The 26,030-nt window shown below is 42.9% G+C and overlaps 1 protein-coding gene across 1 annotated transcript in view; it reads left to right on the top strand.

Moving 5' to 3' along the window:
• The window catches only part of LOC145416941 (serine-protein kinase ATM-like), a 505,436-nt gene that overhangs the window by 73,237 nt on the left and 406,169 nt on the right, over positions 1-26,030 (top strand). Inside the window, exons 10-12 of the mRNA XM_080285796.1 lie at positions 21,876-21,980; positions 24,280-24,285; positions 24,561-24,669. Coding sequence (XP_080141922.1) covers positions 21,876-21,980; positions 24,280-24,285; positions 24,561-24,669 — 220 coding nt within the window. The remainder of the gene's footprint in view (positions 1-21,875; positions 21,981-24,279; positions 24,286-24,560; positions 24,670-26,030) is intronic.

Genomic DNA, 26,030 nt, shown 5'->3' with positions numbered 1-26,030 from the left:
ATGGCACATCATCACATAAACTCCTTCTATAAGTGAAATAAAAAGCAAATTGTTGTCTCCACAAGCAAGTGGCATGGCACATCATCACATAAACTCCTTATATAAGTGAAACAAAAAGCAAATTGTTGTCTCCACAAGGATGTGGCATGGCACATCATCACATAAACTCCTTCTGTAAGTGAAATAAAAAGCAAATTGTTGTCTCCACGAGCCAGTGGCATGTCATATCATCACTATCATCGACTGCAGCATGACCGGATTCATTGTCAGGACTGCAATTATTACAATTATGTAACTACAAACGATATGTAACTACAAATAATATGTAACAATTATGTAACAGTTGCATTAACAAAATGTAATTACAATTATAAGGCCAACACAATTATGTAACAGTTGCATTAACAAGATGTAACTTTTATGTAACTTTAACTACAATTATAAGGCCAACACAATTATGTAACAGTTGCATTAACAAGATGTAACTTTTATGTAACTTTAACTACAATTATAAGGCCAACACAATTATGTAACAATTGCATTAACAAAATGTAACTACAATTATAAGGCCAACACAATTATGCATTACCACAATATTATGTAACAATTCACAATGTTACAATTATGTTTTACCACAATGTTACTACAATATTATGTAAAGTCATACAATTTTACCACAATTCTGTATTACCAGAATCATCATACAAGTTAGGTGAAATATTAGACATTACGAAAGGGATAACTCAATATGTAATGTATAACCTAGCAGTATTACCATTGCACAATTATATGCGTATGTCTGTGATACATACACATCTTACAAAATGTCATACAACAACCATTGCATTTATTCAAATATGTATACAACTTGTTTAAAATGTAATATTACTGAATCAGTACAATATTAACATGAATATTATATGTATACAGTATTATAATCAATATTATGTACTAATAGATTAGCATATGTCAATGATGATTGCTGTCGGAGGACCTCCAGTACGTGGCCGAGCAGTGTCAGGACTCCATATTATAATTACAAATCATAATAGATAAAAAGATAAGTAGATAGATAGAGAGACAGATAGAAGCGGCAAGTCAGATGATGAGAAGGTATTGTGTCTGCGAGAATCGAGCAATGCTAAACATGCTTACACACTCTTAACTCAAGGAATGCTTTATAGGCACACGACAGCGCCTCGTGACCATACACACACATACACACATACTCACACACAGGTTTCTAGAACTTTCCAACCACGGTGTAACACACGTGACACGACCCCTGCTACACCAGAATTTAGGAAGCAGAGCTCAGAAGGAGGCTAGCTATAGAAATGGCAGGTAGTAGGGAGAACGAGCCTAGCAACATAGGCGAGAGGGAAGAGAGAAAGAGAGAGCGAGACAGGAGTTAGCTCGCGGGACTCTACTTATACTTCACTCGTGTGTGTGAGACTTTGTTAATATTTCCAAGAGAAATAAAAATAGTCTCATACTATTCTTTACCTCTACTGTCATTGCATGACAAATGGGAACGAAGATTATCTACTTACAAAGCTACTCATGAATAACAACCGCTCGTCCACAACTTCAATATATATATATAACTAAACAACAAAACATCACTACAAAGAAGCAACAAAGTTATTGTGAGACACACACACACACACACACACACACACACACACACACACACACACACACACACACACACACACACACAGAAGAGGGTATTAAAAACGTCAAAAACAATTTGAAGGTGATATATACTAATGTTGATGGTTTCATATCGACAAGGATCGAAATTAACAATTTCTTGAGAGAACATGAACCTGATGTCATGTGCTTTGTAGAGACCAAATTAAGAGATGATATTGATGTTCATTTGGGAGATGGTAAATACAAACTGTGGAGAAAAGACAGAAAAGAAAAAACAGGAGGAGGAGTGATGATAGCAGTGAAGAACAACATTGTCACGAATCAATTCGCGACATTTCCTTTTTGTGAGAAGCCACGAACTATTAGTGGAAAACTCACTGTGTATCGCTCAGTTAACCGTTTCTCTCTCCATTTCGGGGTATACTTTTCAAATCATTCGTCACCGTTTTCAGGGGTGACCGATTTGATGCACGTCACTAAGTGCGCTACTGAGCGATACTATTGTTTCTTTATCGTTCGCCTTTACTTCCCTCAACCGTTAGCCACGCCTTGCGTCCTGCCCATACAATGTATTTGAATTCAGTCGAGTGTTTTCTGTGACGGAGAGAGGTCCTGTGCTCCAGTAGTGAGAGTAGAGAGAGGTCAGCTAGTACCCAGACTCCGCTTGACACAGCCCCCAGACTCCCATCCTAGATTTGGGTGATACACAGCATTCATCGACCGGTATTTCCTTTTGTATAATCCTAGTTTTAAGAGCTTAGTTAAGGTGTTTTTCCTAGGCGTAAGTATTTAGCTATTGTGCGAGTGAGTGAGTGCGTCTCATTGATTTGATTTGAAATGTAACGTTAAATTTATTTTTGTAATTAATAAATTTAACAGTTCTATTTCTTGAGCTTAATGTAGAGTAAAAATCTTGTTTCATTTCTCCATAATTAAGCTTATTTCCCATATAGCTCCTAGCTTGCATAAACGTTTTACTTTCATAACTGGTACTTAGACCAGTCTTGTTGTATTTACTTAAAATCCGTTGTGCCAGGAGTTAATGCATCAGCAAGAACCTGATGTTATTATTATTAGTATTAGTTATTTATTGTCAGGGGTGATGTAACTTTCTCCAGAGGCTAACAGTACAGTAATTCAGCAATTGTGAGTAATTAGTCTCTGCTGTGTACTGTTGAGAAAGTTTGTAAATTCTCGTTCTGAGAGAATCGTGCGAAGCAGGCCAGCGTAAAGTAATCGTTGTTTGATTTAGTAAGACAATCATTGTCCCTGCTCTTCAATATTATTGAATATTATTATCAAATTAAATAACATTTAAGCATTTTATATCAAAATTACCGTGATATTATAAAAACCCCGTGACAAACATAAATGTAAATACTGTGGGAATGGGAGAAGGCAGGGCCGAAGTGATATATATGAAATTAGAAACTGGAGAGAATGTTAAGAGAGATATGGCGGTAGTGTATGTTCCCCCAAAGACGAGAGCATGGAAGGATGACGAATACCAGGAGATGTTGTCAGATATGGCTAGCTATTTACAAAAAATAATTGAGAAAAGCAATAATATAATTTTGGTGGGTGACTTTAACTGTAAAGAGGTGAACTGGGAGGAATGGTACTCGGGAGGCGGCGAGGATTCGTGGGCCACTATGTTATTAAATATAATAATGAATAATGTGATGACGCAATGGGTCAAAGAGACACGGTTTCGAGGTGAGGACACCAGCAAGGTTAGATTTACTGTTTACCAAAGAACCCGATGTAATAGAATCATTGAATTATCTCTGTCCTTTAGGAAAAAGTGATCATGTGGTCATTGAGTTCCAGATGTTAATAGGGAACGTCGAGCCAAGAGACGAGCTTTATAGAAGGGAAGATACAACTTTGGGAAAGCAAATTTTACAGGATTGAGAAACTTTTTTGAAAATGCGGATTGGAGAAAATTCAGAGAAACAAGAGAGATACAGAGGAAGTGGGATATCTTTCTAGACCTCTATAATTTGGGAGTGGAAAAATTTGTACCAAGAGTAAGAGGGAAAGAAGACAGGAAAAAGGAGTGGTTTAATGAAAGGTGTATGATAGCAAAAAAAGAGAGAGATAAGGCGTGGAACAATTGGAGAAAGAGAGGTAACAACAGAACAAAGGAAGAATATAAAAGAACAAGAAATGAATACACAAGAATACGTAGAGAATAAGAAAGGAATTTTGAAAAAGGTATAATAGACAAATGCAAGGATGAACCCAAACTGTTTTATAGATTTGTTGATGGCAAACTGAAACAAAAGGAAGGAATCACCAAACTGAAAGTAGGAGAGGTCTATAAGGATGCGGCAATGCAAGCAGAAATAATGAACAAACGTTTCCAGTCAGTTTTCACTAAAGAAAAGGAGCTTGTGGAAAGGAAGGGAGTGATTAGAAATGTTCCGGTGATAAAAGATATAAAAGTTGAGGTACAGAAAGTGTATAAATTACTGGAAACTCAAGATGCAAGGAAAGCCCCAGGACCTGATGGAATTTCTAATTGGGTACTGAAGGAATGCAGAGAACAACTGGCGGATAAAATTCACAATTTAATCGTATGCTCACTGGAAGAGGGGAAAGTGCCACAAGAATGGAAGAGGGGAAATGTGGTACCAATTTACAAGGGAGGAAACAGGGAAGAACCCCTGAATTATAGACCAGTGTCTCTAACCAACATGGTCGCAAAATTATGTGAGAGAATCCTGAAAGACAGATGGATAAAATATCTGGAAGAGATGAATATTTTGGCTGAATGTCAGTTTGGATTCAGAAGTGGAAGGTCATTTGTTTCTAACTTGTTGAGCTTTTACTTAAGAGCGATTGACGTGGTACAGGAGAGAGATGGTTGGGTGGATTGTGTGTACTTAGACTTAGAGAAGGCCTTTGACAAGGTACCTCATAAGAGACTAATGTTGAAACTAGAATATATAGGAGGACTGAAGGGGAAACTTCTGGAATGGATGAGAGACTTTTTGAGAGACTGAAGATGACAAAACAAAATAAGTTTCAAAGCAAGCCTGAGGACAGTAAATCACCCATGGGGATGAGGGTTGGTTCATGGAATGTGGGAAGTTTGAGGGGAAGAGCAGGGGAAGTCGTTGAGGCATTCAGTAGGAGGTGGGTGGATGTGGCGTGTTTGCAGGAAGTCATGTACAGGGGTTGATCATCCAGAAAGATTGTTGGGAAGGACTGTTGCTATAAGTTGTTTTGGCCGGGGGGGACAGACGGATATGGAGGTGTTGGTGTGATGGTTGCGGAGAAATGGGTGGAATATGTTATGAATGTTTTGAGAGTAAGCGATAGGATATTGGTAGTGAAAATTCTGTTGGGAAGAAAGATAGCTGCGATTATATCGGCATATGCTCCACAGGCAGGATTGGATGAATCAGAGAAAGATAGATTTTGGGATGATTTAATACGTGTAGTGGGTGGTATGCGGGATGATGAGATAATGATTTTGGGAGGGGACTTAAATGGTCATGTAGGTGACGCAGCTCAAGGTTATGAAGGAGTGCATGGGGGATGTGCGTATGGTCTAAGGAATGCAGAAGGGGAAAGGATACTCGAGTTTGGGGAGGCAACGGATATGATTGTGTGCAACACATATTATAGGAAAAGAGACGGTAGGTTAATTACGTATGAGTCTGGGGGAAATAGCAGTCAGATAGATTATTTTCTGGTTAGGAGGGCCGATAGGAGGTTAGTGAGGGATGTTAAAGTTATAGGAAGTGAGGAGTGTGTGCAGCAGCACAAACTGTTGATGTGTGATATGGTGCTTAAAGAACGAGTGATGAAAAAGAGGACTTATGTACCTAGGAGGAAATTTTGGAAGCTGAAAAACCAAGTAGTAAGGGATGCCTTCTATAGCGAGTTGAGGAGAGTGGTGGCTGAACAGGGAGCTGTAGACAGAGGCGTTAATGAACAGTACAGAGCCCTCAAGAACAATTTCTTGAAAGTTACGGATGTAACATGCAGCTGGACAAGAGGACCACCAAGACATAAAGTAACTTGGTGGTGGGATGAGGGTGTAGAAGCTGTAATTAAGGAGAAAAGAAGGCTTTTTCGGGAATGGAAGAAGGGTGGTAGCAAAGAGGAATATTTGGCTGCCAAACGTAGGGCTAGAAGAGAGGTATACAGGGCAAAGTCTGAGTCACAGAGACAATTACTTGATAACCTAAATCATGGGGAAAGGAAAAATATATTTAGGGTGGCAGGTCAGGTGAAGAGGGATAATCGGGATATCATAGGTGAGCAGTGTGTGAAGAATGATGAAGGAAGGGTAGTGGTGAACAGTGAGGATATTAAAGATGCATGGAGAGAGCATTATAACCGGTTGTTGAATGAGGAGTTTGACTGGGACAGGGAAGGTTTGGAGCCAGCAGATCCAGTGTCTGGCCCTTGGCCTTTGATTGATACTGCTACTGTGAGTGAGGCAATAGGCAGGATGAGGGTGGGGAAGGCAGCAGGTGTGTCTGGGTTGACTGCCGAAATGTTGAAGGCCTCAGGCGATATAGGGGTGAGTTTAGTCACTGACCTGATAAATAGGATTATTTATGAGTGTGTTGTCCCAGATGATTGGCTGAAGAGTGTAATTGTAAATGTGTATAAAGGGAAGGGTGATGCCCTGGAAAGAGGAAATTATAGAGGTATAAAGCTTTTAGATCAGATAATGAAGGTAATGGAGAGAGTTTTAGAAGGTATGATTAGAGAAAGAGTGAATATTGATAAGATGCAGTTCGGGTTCATGCCAGGTAGGAGGACCACTGATGCCATATTCATTGTTCGACATCTTCAGGAAAAAATATATTGGTAGGAGAAGGGATCTTTATTTTGTTTTTGTTGATTTGGAAAAGGCCTTTGACAGAGTCCCTAGAGAGGTGGTGAAGTGGGCAATGAGAAAGCTTGGCTTGGAGGAGTGGCTAGTTAGGGTGGTTATGGCCATGTATGTGGGTGTTCACACCCAGGTGAGAGTGAATGGAGATTTGAGTGATGAGTTTTCCGTGAATGTTGGTGTGCATCAGGGGTCAGTCTTGAGTCCCATGTTGTTTATCATGGTACTTGAAGCCCTTTCACGTGACTTTAGAAACGGACTCCCGTGGGAGTTGTTGTATGCTGATGATTTGGTGTTGATTGCAGAGAATGAAAGGGAGGCGGAGGAAAGGTTTAGGAAGTGGAGAGATGGTATGGGGCAAAAGGGTTTTAGGATAAATGCAGATAAAACAAAAGTGATGATATCTAGGGTTGGTGGCGGTACTGTCAAAGACGAGGGAGAGTGGCCATGTGCAGTTTGCCACAAGGGCGTGGGAAGTAATTCCATCTTTTGCGGTGTGTGTGATAAATGGGTGCATAAGAGATGTAGTGGTATCAGAGGTAGACTGCGAGATAATGCTGATTTTATGTGTACGGCATGCCGGGGTGAGCAGGTGGAGATTGTCAGACGTGAAAGGATTGAATTTGCTGGTGAATCTCTTGAGTGTGTGGAAGAGTTTTGTTATTTGTTAGACATGTTGTGTGCTGGAGGTGGGGCTGGAGCTAGCTCTGTGGCTAGGGTGAGAAGATGTTGGAAGAAGTTCAGGGAGCTCTTGCCTCTCCTGACATTGAGAGGGCTCTCCCTACGTGCTAAGGGGTCTTTGTATGCAGCATGTGTTAGGAGTGTAATGCCGTATGGCAGTGAGACCTGGGCAGTGAAGGAGGAAGATATTCGCCGGCTCAGACGTACGGAAATGACAATGATTAGGTGGATGTGCAGTGCATCCCTGCATCCAAGGCCTGGAGGGGCTGGGTTTACAATGGAAGAGTTGAGAGGTAGGATGGGACTGGAGTGTATTGGTGTTGTGATGAGGAGAGGTAGATTGAGGTGGTTTGGACATGTGGAGAGGATGAGGGGTGATAATTGGGTGAGGAAGGTGAGAAGTGTTAATATTGGTGGTGGGGTTATGAGGGGTAGACCGAGAAAGACATGGGACGAGGTCATTAAGTGTGACCTTAGGGTTAAGGGACTGAACAGGGAGGCTGCAATGGATCGTGCAGTGTGGAGAGCCGCCATTAGGTGACCAAGGCCGACACATGCAAGCATGTTGGAGCCTTTAAAAACGAAAACGAAAACGAAAACGAGACAAATGAGGACAGTAATAAAGGAGAGGATGTCTGGATGGAGGAAAGTAACAAGTGGAGTCCCTCAAGGCTCGGTGTTGGCGCCAGTAATGTTCCTGATTTACGTAAATGATATGGTAGATGGAGCGAATAGAAGGATGGTAGAGGTTGAGGAGGATTGTAAAATACTGCAGGAGGATTTGGATACGATACACGATTGGAGCCGGACGTGGGAAATGAAATTTAATGTAAAGAAATGTAAAATATTGGAAATGGGTAAAAGTACCGGGAGGCCATCACTGAATTATTTGTTGGGTTATGAATTAATCACAAAAAGGAGAGAAGAGAAAGATTTGGGAGTGCTGGTCCAAGATAGTTTGTCACCAGAAAAGCACATTAACAAGATAGTTGGAGAGACTTATAAACTCTTGACTAACATAAGAGTAGCATTTCATTATATGGATGAGGAGATGATGAAAAAATTGATAGTGGCCATGATCCGCCCCAGGTTAGAATATGCAGTGGTAGTGTGGTCCCCACACAAAAAGAAAGATATAAACAAGATTGAGAGAATACAAAGAACAGCAACCAAGATGGTCCCCAGTCTGGCAGACCTGTCATACAGAGAGAGGCTGGAAAAGCTGGAGTTGCCTTCCATAGAGGAAAGGAGAAAGAGGGGAGACATGATTGCAGTGTTCAGGACCTTGGTGGGAGTAGATAAAATTGACAAAGAAGATCTGTTTGTATGGGATAAGAGAGCAACAAGAGGACACGGAATGAAATTGAAAAAGTCAAGCTGCTTGAAGGATATCAAGAAATATAGCTTTTCTTACAGAAGTATAGACTTATGGAATACCCTGGACAAAGAGATCGTCCAGTCTAAAAACTTAAATGAGTTTAAAGCTAAATTTGACTTATTGAGAAACAGCGACGGAAACCCACGAGCATAGTACATTCCGTGTATATCACAATTAGGTATATTAGGTAAATACTTAAATATTTGGAATGACTTAGACAAAGAGGTGGTGCATGAGAAAAACATTCATGTGTGTAAAGGTAGTCTTGATAAATGTGGATATGGAGACAGGACAACACGAGCGTTGCTCAATTCCTGTATACTACAAATAGGTAAATACACACACACACACACACACAGACACTACATAACTCCTCATCTTCAAACCCCTCAAGGTCCTGCCAGCAGCTCAACACCTCTGGAGGAAGTGAGTGATTCGTATTTTGTTGATATGTATATTGACCTATTTCTTTATTTTACACTGATAAGTATTATTTTTTACATATACACATATGAGCTGGAAATAAGTACGGCTTCAGTATCAGTACCTAGCAAAAAGAGTAGTGGTCATGTCAAGTTTCTGAGAGCACTATAAAAAAATTATGTGATTTTACATGTATGCTTTGAATAAAAGAAAATAAAACCTAGCGAGTGAAAATATGTAGGCGTGGGTGAGGCAGGGAAAGAGAGTGTTTTTATCTCGCCTGCGGGTGAAGAGGAATATTCGACCTTTGTCATCCATTTACTCGATAAGTATTGGACATATCAGTTTCCTTAAAAAGCCATGATAAAGCTCATAAAATTCTGCGTATGCACATAAAATAACAATGTAATATCTTTGATAAAAAATCGTTGTTACATAGGCGAGATTATGATGTTACTGTGCGTGCATGACGAAAGTGCAGCATGTGCCTGGATACCCAGTAGTATTTTTGCAATTTACTTTGAAGCTATGAAGCACATGAAAAATCTGCAGATACCATGAGAAAGCCCATGAAATTCTACACAAGATTATGAAATAAGAACTTAACCTCTGCAAGAAAACTTTTGTGCTAGAGCTCCCTGCACTAAAAATCAGTTTCCTTAGGAAATGGCTTTTAGTTTTTTTGCTATTTTCTCAAAAACTACAGAGTGTATCACAACCTGACAAAGCTTGTTAGAAAGCTCATGAAATTCTCTTTCAAAACTTCTAATAACAGTTTTCTGTATGATGGAAATAATTCAAACTGTGATGTTGGGAAGTGAGATTGACATTCCAAAATGTTTATTCACACCAGCCTAATGTACTTTTGTACTTCTTTTTTTTTTTTCCCCAACTATAATAAAGACTGGCAAATAAAATAATGTAGGTTTTATGGCAATATATATATGTTTGGGTGGTGAAAATAAAGCGAGAATATATGTTTTCAGAGCCACAGGGGCGGCTAGTGGAGAGGGGGGGTGGAATAAAATCGTGCACTGGAAAATTTACTAAAACTTACTGTGTGTGAGAGGGCTAATTGATGTTTTTCTCATGTAAAGTAGGTTTCGCATTTAGCGATGGTTTCGCCAGACTAATTAAATTGCAAAACATGTGAGACCACTGTATATGTGCTTACAAACCATCATCATCATCAGCCGTTTGAGTGTCCATTGCAGGACCGGCCTATCCCGACTGAAGTGGGGATGATACAGCCCATGTATCTCTGCCAAGTGGCTTAGGCTGTCTGGTAGAGATTGTATGTAGGATGAGAAGTGCTTGTAAGTGTGGTTGTAGTGTTGGAGTGTGTAGTCTGCGGACCAAGTGTAATCGGCCTGCACAAGCTGACTGGGTGCAAGCATACTTTATAGTACGTGACACTGGTTCAACCACAGCAACTCTTATGTCTGCCAAAGCAGTATGTGGCTGGAGGAATGCTCCCAAAGTTTATTACCCTGCCTGGGCGTGAATCCTCATTCTCCCATGTACGAAAACACATACTCTGCCACTGTACCACAGAGGCTCCGTGTGTACATACTGTACTGTACAGTGTATACGGTATATATATATATATATATATATACCGGTATATACTGTATATATAAATATATATATACTGTATATATATATATATATATATATATACAGTAATCACTCCAATATCCGGATCAATAGAGCCATCGGTAGGTTCGGATATTGGTTTTGTCCGGATATTGGGCCCCAGCTTATGGACTTGTACTTACGGACCCTAACACAGAGAAACACCTATACAACTCCCTCCGGACATGCATAGCACCTATTTAACACCCAAATCACACCAATAAGGCACATAAATGACTGAAATAAATGCAATAGACACATAAAATGTGGGTTTAGAAGTATGTTCATACATTAATAAACATTCTGGTACTTATGGACTCTAACCGAACCTAACCCTAACCGAACCTAACCGAACTCTGAAAAACACATTCCTACTGCACATGCATGAGGTAAGTTTAGTATGGAAAGAAGTACAGTATGACACTTTCTGGTAAGTATAGTATGGGAAAAAATACAATATGAAACATTCTGGTAAATATAGTATGGAAAATAGTACAACATGAAACATTTTGGCTACTTACAGCAAGTCCCTGGCCACCTCGATGAATAACCGCCTCCTCTCGGACTCTGACAGTAAGAACGATTTCCTGAAGCACTTGCACTACACTCTTCCTGAAGTCTTGCACTGAACTTAGTCACTAACACACAGAAGTCCGTTCTTTTCACAGTGTTCACTTTAGTCCAAATAATGTTCCATTAAATTTAAGTGTTGCACATTAACTTTTCCCAAGTTTTTTAAGTTTCCAAAGCCAAAACAAAGAAGGTTAGTTACGTTAAATTTCTTTTCTACTTAGTCTTTTCTCCCAACTTGAAAACCTTAACACAACACACCGTTTTTTTCACTGCACAACACTCAAAATTCCCGTGTGGTCCTAGTGGAGAAGTTCTTGCTGTTTATTCACTGTCAGAGCCCGAGAGTATCACTGGCAGGCGTCCAAAGGGTGCATCGGTGGGTAGTGGTGATGGCGTACCGACTACAGAAGACTCTGAAGACAGCCGCAAACTCACGTCGAGCGGTGACTCCACTGTAGCTGATGTGCTGGGCTGTGGCTCGGAGCATGAGGGCCTGTCTTGGGAGGCAACGGAGTGGAACCAGGGCTTGGCACAGCGGGGTCACGGGCCTGAAAACTGTCAATCGTTGACTGACGCAAGGACCGACGATTCTGGCGATTGATGATGCGCTGCCGGAAAGCACGCACTTCCTCCACGAGTCCCAAGGGCCCCATCTCCCTGTCGCAGTCCGGGTGTTCCAGGTAGTCTAGGACGAACTCTAGATGTTCCCGGAGTGCGCTCAGCTTGGGGATGGCTGGAGTAGTGTCCTGCTGGGCGGAGTCTGCATCATCATCACCTTCGTCGTCGGAATCTTCAAGTTCGGGACTGACACCAGCAACCGAAGACGCGATCTCGATATCAGACAACGTCTGATACCCAGGATCGCCCTCGTCGTCGTCCAACCACTCACGAACATCGTCCACATCAACATCGTCGCCGTGCGTACGTAGCCGTGCATGGAAGTCATCCACGTCAAACCCTAGGAAATCGTACTCCACATCTGTTCCGAGAAGCAGACGAGACCAACCATTTTCACCCCCAAACACAGGGACTTCCTTCCATGCACTAGCCCAGTTGTACAGCGCAGACTTGATGTTGTAGCGGCGAAGGTTTTCCAAAGTCCGCTTGCCTCGAGTGTCACGTCCTTCCCTGCGCTCGTCCTCGTCCTCGAGAACCACCATCACCTCGTCCAGGAACTTCCGACGGTACAGGCGCTTTGTTGCCCACGATCACTCCTTGGTCCATTGGTTGAATGAGAGCAGTCGTATTAGGTGGCAGAAACATGCACCTAATACGGCCATTCTCAGCAACCAAGTCCTTGTCGCACGGGTGGGCAGGTGCATTGTCGAGGAGAAGGAGAGCCTTTACCTGGTCGCGAGGAATTCCCAGTGTCTTCGTCTGGTAATGTATGACCTCCTTGACGAAGTGATGGTGAAACCAGTCTTTGAAAATCACAGCTGTGAACCATGCTTTCAAAGAATGGTACCATACGACAGGAAGGACATCCATCACCCCACGAAGGCACCGAGGCTGCTTTGCACGGCCAACAATAACGGGCTTAAGCCGGTGCATGCCGTTAGCATTGGCACAACACAAAGCAGATATCCGTTCCTTAGAAAGCTTGCGGCCAGGTACACGCTTCTCCGTCTCATCGGCGAGAGTGTTCGTTGGCACGAGCGATAGAATAGGCCAGTTTCGTCAGCGTTATAGACTTGACCGAGAGTGAGGCCCTCCCTGTCGATCAAGCCTTTCACCTTGTGCCGAAACTCGTCCACTCCATCCTCGTTAGCGTCCAATGCTTCGCCATGTGCTTTACGGTTAGTAAGGCCATGTCGCAACTTGAACGCGAAGAGCCAACCCTCGGATGCCTTGAAGTCTAGGCGTCGTGAAGCCTTGCAAACTTCTCAGCAGCAGCCTTCAGCTCCGTTCCACGTACCATCACACCAGCTGCACGTTGCTGTCGATACCAAATCAACGTGGAGCGGTCGATCTCTGCATACTTGGGAGTAAACATAACCTTCCTCTCACGTTGCGTTTGCTTCTCGACGAGAAGTCAGCCGTGTACTGCATGAGCTTGTCTCGGGAACGCTTGATATCAAACAAAGTCGACCGGGCCAGGTTGAACTCGCCGGAGAATGCGAGAGGAAGACCAACCCGCATCAACCTTCTCCAATATCTCCCGTTTCTTCTCCAGAGTCAACACCACTCTCTTCCTTTTCTCAGGAGGCGGGGCCATCATCACACACACTAAGAGTAGGGCAGAGAGCAGCAGGAGGCCTTGCAGCAAGTACGGCACCACCACAAAAGCGAGCACGTGGGCAGCCATGACGAAGAGCGTAGGTCTTGTCGCGGTGAGAGACAGGCGGGAAGTGGGGAGGATGCAGCGGCGCTCTATCGGACGTCGGAGGAATGACGAACCAAAACAATGCTCTCACGCGGCGCGCGCGGCAAGTTCAAATTACGGACGGCAAAAAATCGATTTTTTTTTCCAATTTTTTTGGATTTTCGGACCATTTTGGGAATGTTTGATCCCAGGACGATAAGGTTCGGTTAGTGGGGATGTTCGGTTATTGGGCGTCCGGATATTAGAGGGATTACTGTATATATATATATATATATATATGTAAATTTAAATAACAGAATAGAGGAAGGAAAAACAAATGAATTAAAAAAAAAATAATAATAATCCATACACCAGATTACTGGTGTCCTCTCTTCATAAAATATCTGTAACAGTTAGACTTGAACAGCAGTAGGTTGAAGTTTGGAGGGAAACAACTCTGGGGAAGCGAGTTCCAAAGAGATGCAGTACGGGGAATGAAAGAATTCTGATAGGCAGAAGTTCTGCAATATGGCTGAGTGACATTCCAGTCATGAGTGCTACCAGATGCCCGTGTAGCACAAGGGAAGGCATGGAGAGGTGGCACCATTTGCCATAAAAATATCTGTAAAATAATGCAAGGGAGGCAACATTCCTTCGTACTTGTAGGGGAGGTAGTTTATTTGTAATGGCAGGGTTGTTAATACAGAGATAGCCCAATTATCCGGGCTATATGGTGTTAAGGGGTGCCCGATTAGTCCAAAAGCACGATTAATCCGACGGAAACAAAACACAAGCACTGTGCTGTTAGACTGATTTACTGGTAAATGTACACTTTAAGTATCAGAAAGACCTTTCCAGTTCAATGTATATTCCTCCAGCTTGTTTCAGTATTTTTCAGACTATATTCAGTTTGATAAATTACGTTTTCTTACTGAAAGATTTCCTCCCTGTTATTATCGTCACGTACTAAAGCTGTACCTATGATTGTTTCCAGCACAATGGATGAAACTCATCGTACTCAAATGTGGACTTCGTTTCCCAACTTCCCAACTGAAGATTAGGTTAGGTTAAATTATTAGGTGCAGTTAAGCTAGTTTAGGCCAGGTTTAACCAGATTAGAACAGTGTCTTCTGCCATTACGTTAACGAATCAGAGTCGTCACACCAGAACAGCTAAAAACAGCGGTAAAACAGATCTAACAAGAAATGTTTGTTTACCAACCCAGAAATAATCAGAAAAATATAACAGACTATCAGGATTAACTGATTTGGTAAGGTGCATTTACTGCTTACAGCAAAGTGTATGTTTACCCCCCTCAGTGTTCATGAGTTAAGAAATTTTTGTGCTCCCGTGGCAGACCTTGGAACCATTTTTTCAAAGTTATAAAGTCAGTTTCTTTTTCTTATATATGTGAAAAGACTCGTCTGGTACACCTGGCTTTTTCCCCTCCTCCCTAAACCCATCTTGTGATTTGCTTGGATTCATGATAGAATTAATAAATTAGGGGGCATTTTACATTAGCATTTAAACAAAATTAGAGCGCATGTTACTTTAGCATTTAAACATATCGGCGAAAACATCTGGGATGAAAGGACCGCCTGGCTGTTTGGGATGGTAAGAGTAAGGTCGTGTAAACATACCGGTGACCTTCGTTCCCTTCCCATAATTGTTCAGTTTTTATGGCTCTCTAACTCAACGTCACTGACACCGGTAAAGTAAAGCATTGTTGAAGGCTGGCAGCCATGAAAGGGTTAATGGAATACATTATTGTTTGTATCAATACTCTCTCTTTCACACATACACGAACGAACAAAAGAATGTGCAATAAATGTACATTTAACTGTAAGGAGCAGAAATAACTGTATGCTCTGTCGGTCTGAAATGTGTTGGGAAGCGACATCGAACAAAGACTGTGGAACTGAATGCCACCTTACGAGAACATGTGAGATGAAAGTATTTTTTCTTATTAGTAAACATTTTTGTTCCATTTCATCCCCTGTAATTCTGAAACTCATAAATTTTCGTCCAAGCATACAGCTTGACCCTTTAACCGCGGGTGTCATTCCAGAATGACATTGACAAAACTGGACCAAACCGCTGGTGTCATTCTGGAATGTTCGTGAATATTTTGAACACCGCGCGATTTTCCTGTGCGCAAATTGTTTCACGCAAGAGTAGCTGTCGAGTTCTTTCACGCCAGCCCTCCCACACCTCCCTCCTCCCACCCCCCGGGGGCCCCCCCCACCCCTGCCCTGACATGCATCAGTCAGTATCTGTCCAGCTCTGTGCGTGATAATGGCGCTCCGTCCCGAGTCATCGTCGCTCGCTTCCTCCTCGGAAATTATTAGTGCTAGTGTGCCTTCGACCTCTACACCGAGGAAGGAACTGCCGACGGCAAGGCAGAAGGGGTTGAGCACCCCAGAAATTAGGACAGACCTGGATAAAACTGTAAGTACAACTCTGGATTGTGGCAGTGAGAGTGATACACTTACAGCAAGTAGAAGTGATGACTATGCAGTGATTGGTGGTGAACCGTTTAGGATTGACAGTGACTGTGATGAAAGTGAACATGTTGTCTCCCCCCCACCGCCCCCAACTTACTCTGGGAAAGGGAAGGCGCCTATGGGGAAAATTGGTGTAGCACGTGGGAAGGGAGTGAAGCGTAAACTTATGTCTCCTACACCCGGCCCTAGCAAGCATTTCCCACCACTTTCCCGTTCCCCTAGCCCTATTGCCCTCACATCATCTTCATCTTCTGCCGTGCCCTCTCCTCAGTCTACATCATCTGAGGAATATGAATTCCCAGAGCCTGCACAGCGAGGGAAGGCAGGCCGTGCAGGCAGGGTAAGCAGGGCAGGCCGGCCTAGAGCAAAGGGGATGCGTGGCAGTAGGAGGGCAAAGCAGGGTGATAAGCGAGGTGATAAGCGGGGAAGAAAGGGTCAGATTTCACCACACACCAGGTCAGTAACCCTCCTGCCTGCCCCCCGCCCAGCTCCCTCACCCTTGCTACCCCCCCCCACTCACCACCCCCCCACTCACCCCCCTCCTGCTCACCTCATGCCTCACCTCCTGCCTCACCCATTGCCTCCACCTCAGCTCCTTCTTACGGGGAAAAGAGTGCAATGCGACCTGCTACTGCCACTGAACCACGCACCGGGAAAGTGGATGCATTTGTTTGGTGTGACGGTGCTGATTTTCAGCCACACAATCCGCCGTTTGACATGACAAATGCGGGAATACAGTCTGCCTTCCCATGCAACGAAGGAGATGACTTTGTAGACTACTTCCTGGCCTTCATGGATGATGAAATTGCGCAGTTTGTCAGCGATGAGACCAATAGGTATGCAACTCAGTGTGCAACAGAAGGGCTGGGACCTATTGGCTCACCAAAGCAAGTGTCTTGGTTGCCTGTCGGGATCAGAGAGCTGTATGTGTTCTTTGCTCTCATGTTCTTGATGCCCCATATCAAGAGACATGAGTTGGAGGAGTACTGGCTGGTTGATGACATTACTTCAATCCCAACATTCGGCAAGTACATGTCACGAGATCGGTTCCGACAGCTGCTAGGATACCTGCACTTCGCTGACAATGGAACCTGTCTCAAACTGACCCTTTGTGGAAAGTGAGGGATTTCCTCAACAGGATTAGGGAACGATTTATGCGATTTTTCCGTCCTATGCAAAAAGTCGTCATAGATGAATCCCTGGTATTGTTCAGAGGACGTCTCAAATTCATGCAGTACATCCCCAGCAAACGCCACCGCTTTGGGATAAAGTTCTTTGTGCTGTGTGACTGTGAGACTGGGTATATCCTTGATTTCGTGATCTACTCTGCAAGTACAATGGACATGGACAGGAAAGACCCCCTTGGCTTCTCTGGCTCCGTAGTAAAAGTTCTGATGGAGAGGTATTTTGGTGGGAATCATGTGCTGTACACAGACGATTACTACACAGCACCGAAACTCGCCAATTACCTGGCTGAACACGGCATCGGCACTGTTGGCACTGTACGGAGCCATAGGAAAGAGTGGCCAAGTTTCCCTGAAGCATCATCATCATCCAAGGGAGATGTGCACCTGAAGAAGTCTGACAAGCTTCTGGCGATCAGGTGGCACGACAAGAAGGTCGTGAATATGCTCAGCACCATCCACAAGGGGGAATTGCAGAGAACTGGGAAGGTCAGCTACAGGACGGGAGAGCCAATCATGAAGCCCGATGCCGTCATTGACTATAATATCAACATGAGACTTGTTGATAAGTCTGACATGATGATTGGCGAGATAGAGTGTCTCAGGAGAAACACCCGATGGTACAGGAAGGCTAGCCTCCACATGCTCGATATGTGCATGCTCAACGCCTTCCTCCTCTACAAGACACAAGTCGGGGGCATAAGGCAACCATCCCTGAGACAGTTCTCCAAAACTGTCGTGCAGCAGCTGCTTGCACGATTTGGTCAGGTGACGGCATTGGTCCCGAGGCAACACTCTGACACACAACCTGACCGTCTTGAGTGCCGCAATTACATGAGCCGGCACCAGCTTGTGAAATTGCCTTTCACCGCAGGCAGCAGGTTGTCACAGGGCCGCTGCAGAGTGTGTCATAACGCCACACGGAGGCCTCAGACGAGAAAAATGAGCACATGCCAGGAATGCCAAGTCACTCTGTGTGTGACTCCGTGCTTTGCCGAGTACCACTCTCTGAGTAAATACTGACAGTGACAGAGTGATATACAGTGATGCGACAGTGACGTGCTTTACCAATAATTGTATGAGGGATAATGTAGTAATAAGGGATATTTTGCCTAGAAAACAATGTAAATATTGACCAGTATAATAAGTGATATTGTAATAAGAAAATCTGCGGCACTGCTGTGATTCTGTGATGCGACAGTGACGTGCTTTACCAATAATTGTATAATATAGCAATAAGAGATATTTTACCTAGAAAATTATGTAAATATGGCCAGTATATAAGTGATATGGTAATAAGAAAATCTGCGGCATTGCTGTAATTCTGTGATGCGACAGTGACGCAATATAGTAGTAAGTGCAGTGTAAATATAATGTATATTGCCCAGATTATATGTAAAATAGTAATAGAAGTTAGAAATAATGAAAACATCGCCGCTAACCGAACGTCAGTGAGCGTGTGATGCCGCAGTGAAGTGCGGGCAATTACAGTGCCTTTTACCTACCTCAGTGAACACAGAGTGGATGTTTATCGTGTGTGCAGTGTTCATATATGTTTATAGTACTATTATCAGAGAGTGGTTGGCATTTGGTACTGATGTGTGGGGCGTAAAATAGTGATTTTACACCCCTCACTTCTAACGGCACTGCCCGTCCTGTGAAAGTCCACAAAGTCATGAAACCTACATCACTGCAAAGCTGAAGGTTAGTACTTTCTAATGGTACCTTATTTTTTTCTCAAGCTTTATTCTGTGCAGAGTTATTAAGATTTAAAGGTTTGTTTACATTTGGCTGGAACCCCCACTTGAGAGGCCAGTCGGGGCAAAACAATGCCCGCGGTTAAAGGGTTAATAACCTTATCAATTCAATTCAGATTGCTTTAGTTGTTTTCTGTATTTTTCTGCCTATTTTGTGGGTGGTAAATTACCTTTCGCTGAAAGATTTCCTCTCATTATCATAACGTTCCATAAGCCTTACCTACGATTATTTCTGGCATAATGGAAGAAACTTACTCATAATTAGGGTGCATGTTACATTAGCATTTAAACATATCGGCGAAAACATCTGAGATGAAGTGGCTGGCCACCTGATTGTTTGAGATAGTAGAGGAGGGTCGTGTAAACATACCAGTGACCTTCATTCCCTTCCCATAATTGTCCGCAGTTGTTTATAGCTCTCCCTAACCCAACATCCCTGACACCAGTACAGTAAAGCATTGTTCGAGGCTGGCAGCTATGTTGGGGTTAATGGAATGCATTATTGTTTGTATTAATACTCTCTTTCACACATAAAGTACACTTAAGCACGAACAAAAGAATGAACAGTAAATGTCCATCCATCCATCCATCCATTGCCAGACGCCATGTATCCCAAATGGGGTGGCCAAGGGCTTAGAGTTAATTGTTTTACAGGGAGGGGCACTAATCCTCCACCAACCCCACTTGACATAGGGATGCCAACAGCATCTGGTGTTCCTAGGCGGTCACCCATCCAAGTACTAACCAGACCCAACGATGGAACAAGAATGTCTGCTAGTCAGAAAAAAAAAAAAATTACTCATCTCATGTGTTCTCATAAGTTAGCATTCAGTTCTGCATTCTTCGCTAGATATCGCGCTTCCCAACTCATTTCGGACCGACAGAGCATATGCTCTGTCGGTCCGAAATGAGTTGGGAAGCGCGATATCTAGCGAAGAATGCAGAACTGAATGCTAACTTATGAGAACACATGAGATGAGTAATTTTTTTTTTTTTCTGATTAGCAGACATTCTTGTTCCATTTCGTTCCCTAAAATTGGGAAACCCATTACTTTTCCTCTAAGCATACAGCCTAAAGACTTCACCAATTCACTTCATATTCCTCCAGTTTGTTTTCTGTGTTTTTCTATTTTGAGGGTAGTAAATTAGGCTACCTTTTCTTGCTGAAAGATTTTCTCGTTTATTATCACGTTCTTTAAGCCATACCTATGATTGTTTCGGGCATAATGGAAGAAACTCATCGTACACAAAAGTGGATTTAGTTTCCCAGTTTCCCAACTGGAGCCCAGGTTAGGTCAGGTTAGGTTAAATTAAGTTAAATTATTAAGTAGTTAAGCAAGGTTAGGCTAGGTCAGGTGTATCAGTTGCCTCACCAAACTCCACCCTACCACCCTTGTGATGGAGTTGTAAGCAGGAGGTGTGGGTGAGTGGGGGCAGGGTGAGCAGACTCTCTCTGGTTTACCCATGCCTTGCTCCCAAGCAACTGGATGCTTCCTTTTTAAACCGGAGCTATTGTGCAGATAATTCTAAGTATTACTGTACCACTGAACCATTCGGTCACGGCCCGGATATACCGAAAGCTGGATAATCCGAGCCTGGATAATCGAGCTTTCACTGTAATTCTAACAGCCTTGTTCTGAATTTTGTCTGGTTGTTTTAATGCAACCTCTCCACATACAGTACTTCATCTATCTATCTATCTATCTGTCTAACTATTGCCAGATGCCACAATCCCGCAAGGGGCAGCCATTTGACTTTGAGTTATTTGTTTTACGGGGAGGGGCACTAACCCTCCACCAACCCACTTGTTGACATGTAGGAAGCAGGTATGGTTTGGTTATATGGTTACCTCCCAGCATTGTAAATGGTTTCTTGGCTTACGGGAAACCATTCGGCTTGTCACTGAATGTAAAGTTTTATATATATATAGTATATACACTCAGTCCTCGTAAATTGCGTGTTCATAAATCACTGCTAGGTGGCCGTCAGACTGCCGGCAACCTTAAATCACTGTTAAGTCACGAAAATTGCGGATCTAGGCACCCAAGTGGACCTTTTCCGAGGAGAATTGTAAACAGCGGCATTCAGATTGAAAATCGCGACTCAACAACCAATCATAGTGCGTCCCTTGTGGCATATGTGCATACTAATGCTGCCATGTTGTTGTTGTTCTTGTCCTGCCAGTCCACACACTACAGACCGTTGCTGTGGAGTACGAGAGCTAACTGCCTTTTTTGTGCAACTTCCCCCTGCCTCCTGTCTGCCATGGCCCCTCCCGACCCCCCAATGAAGTGCTCTAAGCAGCATGGCGTCAAGAAGCTGCCGCAGTTGTTGTACAGTCAACATTTGGAGCTCATTTGTCGTGTTGAGAGGGGAGAGAAGTTTTCAAAGCTGGCGAAAGAGTTTGGGACGAACAAGTGCTGGGAGGCTGTAAGTTCTTCCCAACACCACCCCACTCCATTCACTTAAGCAATTTTGTCATAGGATTAAGGTGAGATCCCTTAACATGGCTTATTTCTATTTAATACATGCACTGAATATTCCTAAATTTGTATGTTTGTGTTTGATGGTGCCTAGATAGGTGTAGGTAGGGTGCTGTGGGGCGGGTTAGCCAAAGTCCAGACCCAAATTAATTTTTCACAGAGTTATTATTCGTAAATCACGGCAGTGGTTCAGACCCAAGTTGCTGCAATTTATGAGGATTGAGTGGATATATATACAGTATATATATATATATATATATATATATATATATATATATTAGTTATACTGTATATGTTTATTTACATCAAAATGATTAACATGTTCTCTAATACCCACACACAATGTATGTGCCCATTTTTTATTGAAATCAGGTCAGGCATTTATAGGACATTTTGTTAACATAGTTACTTATATAGAAATTTACTCAACCTCTCTTCTAGGTGCCTAAGAGGGCTGGCAGTGCAGCACAAGAACACGTTTTCCGAGAGCTGTACCATCAAGGAAATGAGAGCCAAGTGGATGCCAGTGTGGGAGAAAGCTGTGGGGTAAATACTCTGATACATTATTAATCTAGAGTGTGGCCTTAGGGATACGGGACTATGCATATGAGGTGAAGTCAGGATTTTTGAGGCTTGAATGGTGTGTAAATGAAGGTTTGGCCCATTTAGCTGGACAGACTTTCAAGTCTGTCTTCTATAAGTTTTTTTTTCTGGCCCTGTGGACCCTGCCTCACCTCATCTGTATGTGAGAAATTCCTGGATGATTTATTATTAGTACAGTATTATTATTATTATTATTATTATTATATTATTATTATTGTGTAGATCAGATATTCATTCTTAGATCTTTAGTGGAAAAGTTTCTAGAGAAGGGAAAGAAGTTGTATGCGGCTTTCATGGATTTGGAGAAAGCATATGACAGGGTGGATAGACAAGGATTGTGGAAAGTGTTAAGAATATATGGAGTAGATGGGAAGTTGTTGAATGCTGTGAAGAGTATGTACGATGGTGCGAAGGCTGCAGTACGTGTGGATGGTGAACTAAGTGAATTTTTCTCTTTGGAAGTTGGTTTGAAACAGGGTTGTGTCATGTCTCCATGGTTGTTCAATCTGTACATGGATGGGGTAATAAAAGAGATAAAAGGTAGGGTAGTGGATGTTGGAGTGGCCCTGGTGAGAGAGGATAGTGTTTGGAAACTCCCTGTACTGTTGTTTGCAGATGATACTGTGTTGTTGAGTGAAGACGAAGGGGAGCTGCAAGGCTTGGTGGATGAGTTTGGGAGAGTGTGTAAGAAATGGAATCTAAAGGTGAATGTAGGGAAGAGTAAAGTGATGGTCTTTGAGAGAGGTGAAGTTAGTGAATGTACAGCGAGGTTGGATGGTGAGGAATTGGAAAATGTGAGTACGTTTAAGTACTTGGGTAGTGTGATGAGTAAGGATGGAGGTTTGGAGGGTGAAGTGCTTGAAAGGGTACAGCAGGGAAGAAAGGTTGCTGGTTCTTTGAAAGCATTGATAAGAAACAGGGAAGTGAGCATGGAAGTGAAAAAGTTACTACATGACAGTATTGTGATACCAACTCTAACGTACGGAAGTGAAGCTTGGACATTGTTGGAAGGACACAAGTCAAGAGTGAGAGCGGTGGAAATGAGTTATTTAATAGGAGCCTGTGGAGTCACGTGGAGAGACAGGCTGACGAATGAAGATATAAAGGAGCGTTGTGGTGTGGTTGTGGATGCGATAGGAAGCGTTATGAGGAACACACTGAGGTGGTTTGGCCATGTGGAGAGGATGGAGGGTGAAAGACTGACGAAGAGAGTGTATGTGAGTGAGGTGGAGGGGGGAAGAGGGAGGGGGAGGCCGAGGATGAGATGGAGGGATGGGGTGGAGAGGTATATGAGAGAGGGGGGTGTGAGTTGGGAGCAGGGCAGTGAAATGGCGGGGGACAGGGCGACTTGGAGGCGATGTGTTTGTGGCCACCCCAAACAGGATTGAGGCGTCTGGCAATAGATAGATAGATAGATAGATTATTGTTATTATTATGTTATTATTATTATTATGGCACTCACCATTCACTCAATGTAGTGGTGCTCTCGGGTGGCTGCTCTTTCCTCTCCTCCCTCCTTTCCTTCCTTCCTCTTCACTCTTTCTTTACTTCATTCTTTCCTCATCCTTATGCCCACGCTTGGCTTTACACTCCCTCTTTTGTCTTTCCTTCATTCTTTCCTGTTCTTTCTGCCTATGGGTGACTACACTGAGTGACAAGCTGAATGGTTTCCTGTACACCAGGAAACCATTTACTATGCTGGTTGGTAATCATATTATCAAATTATCACGCCAGGTGGTTTAGTGGGTAATTGCAGCACTCTAGTAAGATTGAGCTGATGAAGGTTTATATCCAAGGGGTGGTTGGGGTTATTGCTAACATAATGCCACTCAGAGATGAGTGAGGCTGGTCATTCTCATCTTAAATGTCAGGACTAACTTGCTTAGCCCCGGGCCCCTATGCTTCTTATGGGGCAACGTAGGATTGGATGATGGATGGATGAATGGTTAATTATTACAAGTACTGCTCAGCTTACATAATTACGTAATTGGTTCCAGCAGCTCTTATGTAAGCCAAATTTTTATGTGGTCCATCAGACCAAACACACGTGCCACACCATTCTCTCTCCTTTCACCACTCTTAATGATGTCCACTTTTGTTTCCATCATTATAATGTGTTGTTTTTTGCTGCTGGTCTCACCACCACCACTACTTTTCCATTTTTGAGATATGCTGAGAGTCAAGGCAAAAAATTACAAGCTTGTACCTCTTGCTACAACAGTAACCACATGTGTTCTGGCAGAATAAGGTGAGTGGCAGGAAGCACACAGACACCACATTTTAAATAGGTAGGATGGGTATTTTTTTATTTTTATCTTTGAAATTAGTTTAAGTATCCGAATTTCTGTAAGCAAAGGAGTACCTGTATTATAGTTATTGTTCTTGTAAATACCGTTTCTTTTTGCCTAACAGTCGGGTGGGAGGAAAACAATGTAATCAGTGTGAGTTGGAGCTGGTGAGGAAGCTTGGAGAGACAGAGAGAGAGAGATAACAGAGATACTAGTCTTTCTTTCTGTTTAACAGTATGGCTGGTGGTAAATACTGCAGTCAGTCAGGGTTTGAGCTGCTGAATACGCTTATGGAAATTGGCCTGGCACTTCCAACGCTCCAAGCCTACTCACTCTATTATGAGGTATGTCTGTGCTCCGTTCACTGTATCTATCTGTCTGTTTGTTGCCGGACATCTTATTCTCGTAAGGAGTGGCCGCAAACAAATTACCTACATGTCTGTCTCGATTGCCATTTAGTTGCCCTCCCTCCAACTCATTCCCCTTCACTCATATATCTCTCCACTTCATCCCTCCATCTCAACCTTGGTCTCCCCCCCCCCTCCTCTTTTCCCCTCCACATCACGTACTTACACTCTTCCAGTCAGTCTCCGTCCTCTCTGTGTGACTAAACCATTGCATCGTATCTCTCTTCATACTTCCATCACATCATCACCACAACACTCCTTAACTTCCTCATATGTCTGTCTCTCTGTCTCTTTCCACTTTACGTAGGCATAAAATTGCCATGTCTTCATCCTGAGTTAAACAGGATATTAATACTAGAATATTGTAACAGGCATAGCTTTTTTAGATGACACAATAGTTGATATGGGCTGCATAAATGTGGATCTTTATGCCTGTGAAGTGGAGTCAGGATTCTTGAGTCTTTAATAGTGAATGAATGATTGTGTGGCTCATCCACTTGAGTAGATTTTGGTTAGTTTATATAGAGAGAAAGAGAGAGAGCGAGAGTGCAGAGTGGCAGTAAACATGATTGGTTTTGGGGGGGTGAAGAGAAGGAATGCAGTGCCAGGAGATGTGACACTCGCACGGGTGAAGAGTGCTGTGAAGCAGGTGAAAAATAGGAAAGCAGCTGGGGTTGATGAGGTGTATGCAGAGATGATTAAATGTAGTGGAGAGAGTGGAATGAAGTGCATGTTGGAGATATTTAAGAAGGCATGGATGAGTGAAACTGTGCCAGCTGAGTGAAAAAGGGCTGTAACTGTACCCTTGTACAAAAATAAAGATGAGCTAAGTGAGTGCAAGAATTATCATGGCATAAATTTATTGAGTGTGGTAGGGAAGGTATATGGAAAAATTATTATAGAGAGAGAGAGAGAGATATCAGAAGTCCTAGTGAGTGATGAACAGGGTGGCTTCAGGATTGGCAGAGGATGTGGATCAAATATTTGGAGTGAGACAGATAGAGAAGGCTTGTGAGAAGGACCATAATGTGTTTATGGCATTCTTGGATCTGGAAAAAGCATGTGACAAAATGAACAGAGAAGGATTGTGGAAAGTTCTGCATATGTACGGTGTAGATGGCAAGCTGCTAGGTGCCGTCAAGAGTTTTTATGATGGTAGTGAAGCATGTGCAAGGGTCAGTGGGCATCTAAGTGAATGGTTCACGATCAGTGTGGGCGTGCGACAAGGTTGTGTGATGTCCCCATGGTTGTTCAATATATCCATGGATGGGGTGATGAGACAAGTGAAGGCATGAGTA

Source organism: Coenobita brevimanus, chromosome 108, assembly GCF_032717465.1.
Source record: "Coenobita brevimanus isolate Jiangsu-jjx chromosome 108, ASM3271746v2, whole genome shotgun sequence".
Lineage (NCBI taxonomy): Eukaryota > Metazoa > Arthropoda > Malacostraca > Decapoda > Coenobitidae > Coenobita > Coenobita brevimanus.
The sequence above is the reverse complement of the archived record's forward strand: the minus strand, read 5'-3'. Positions and strand labels throughout refer to the sequence as shown.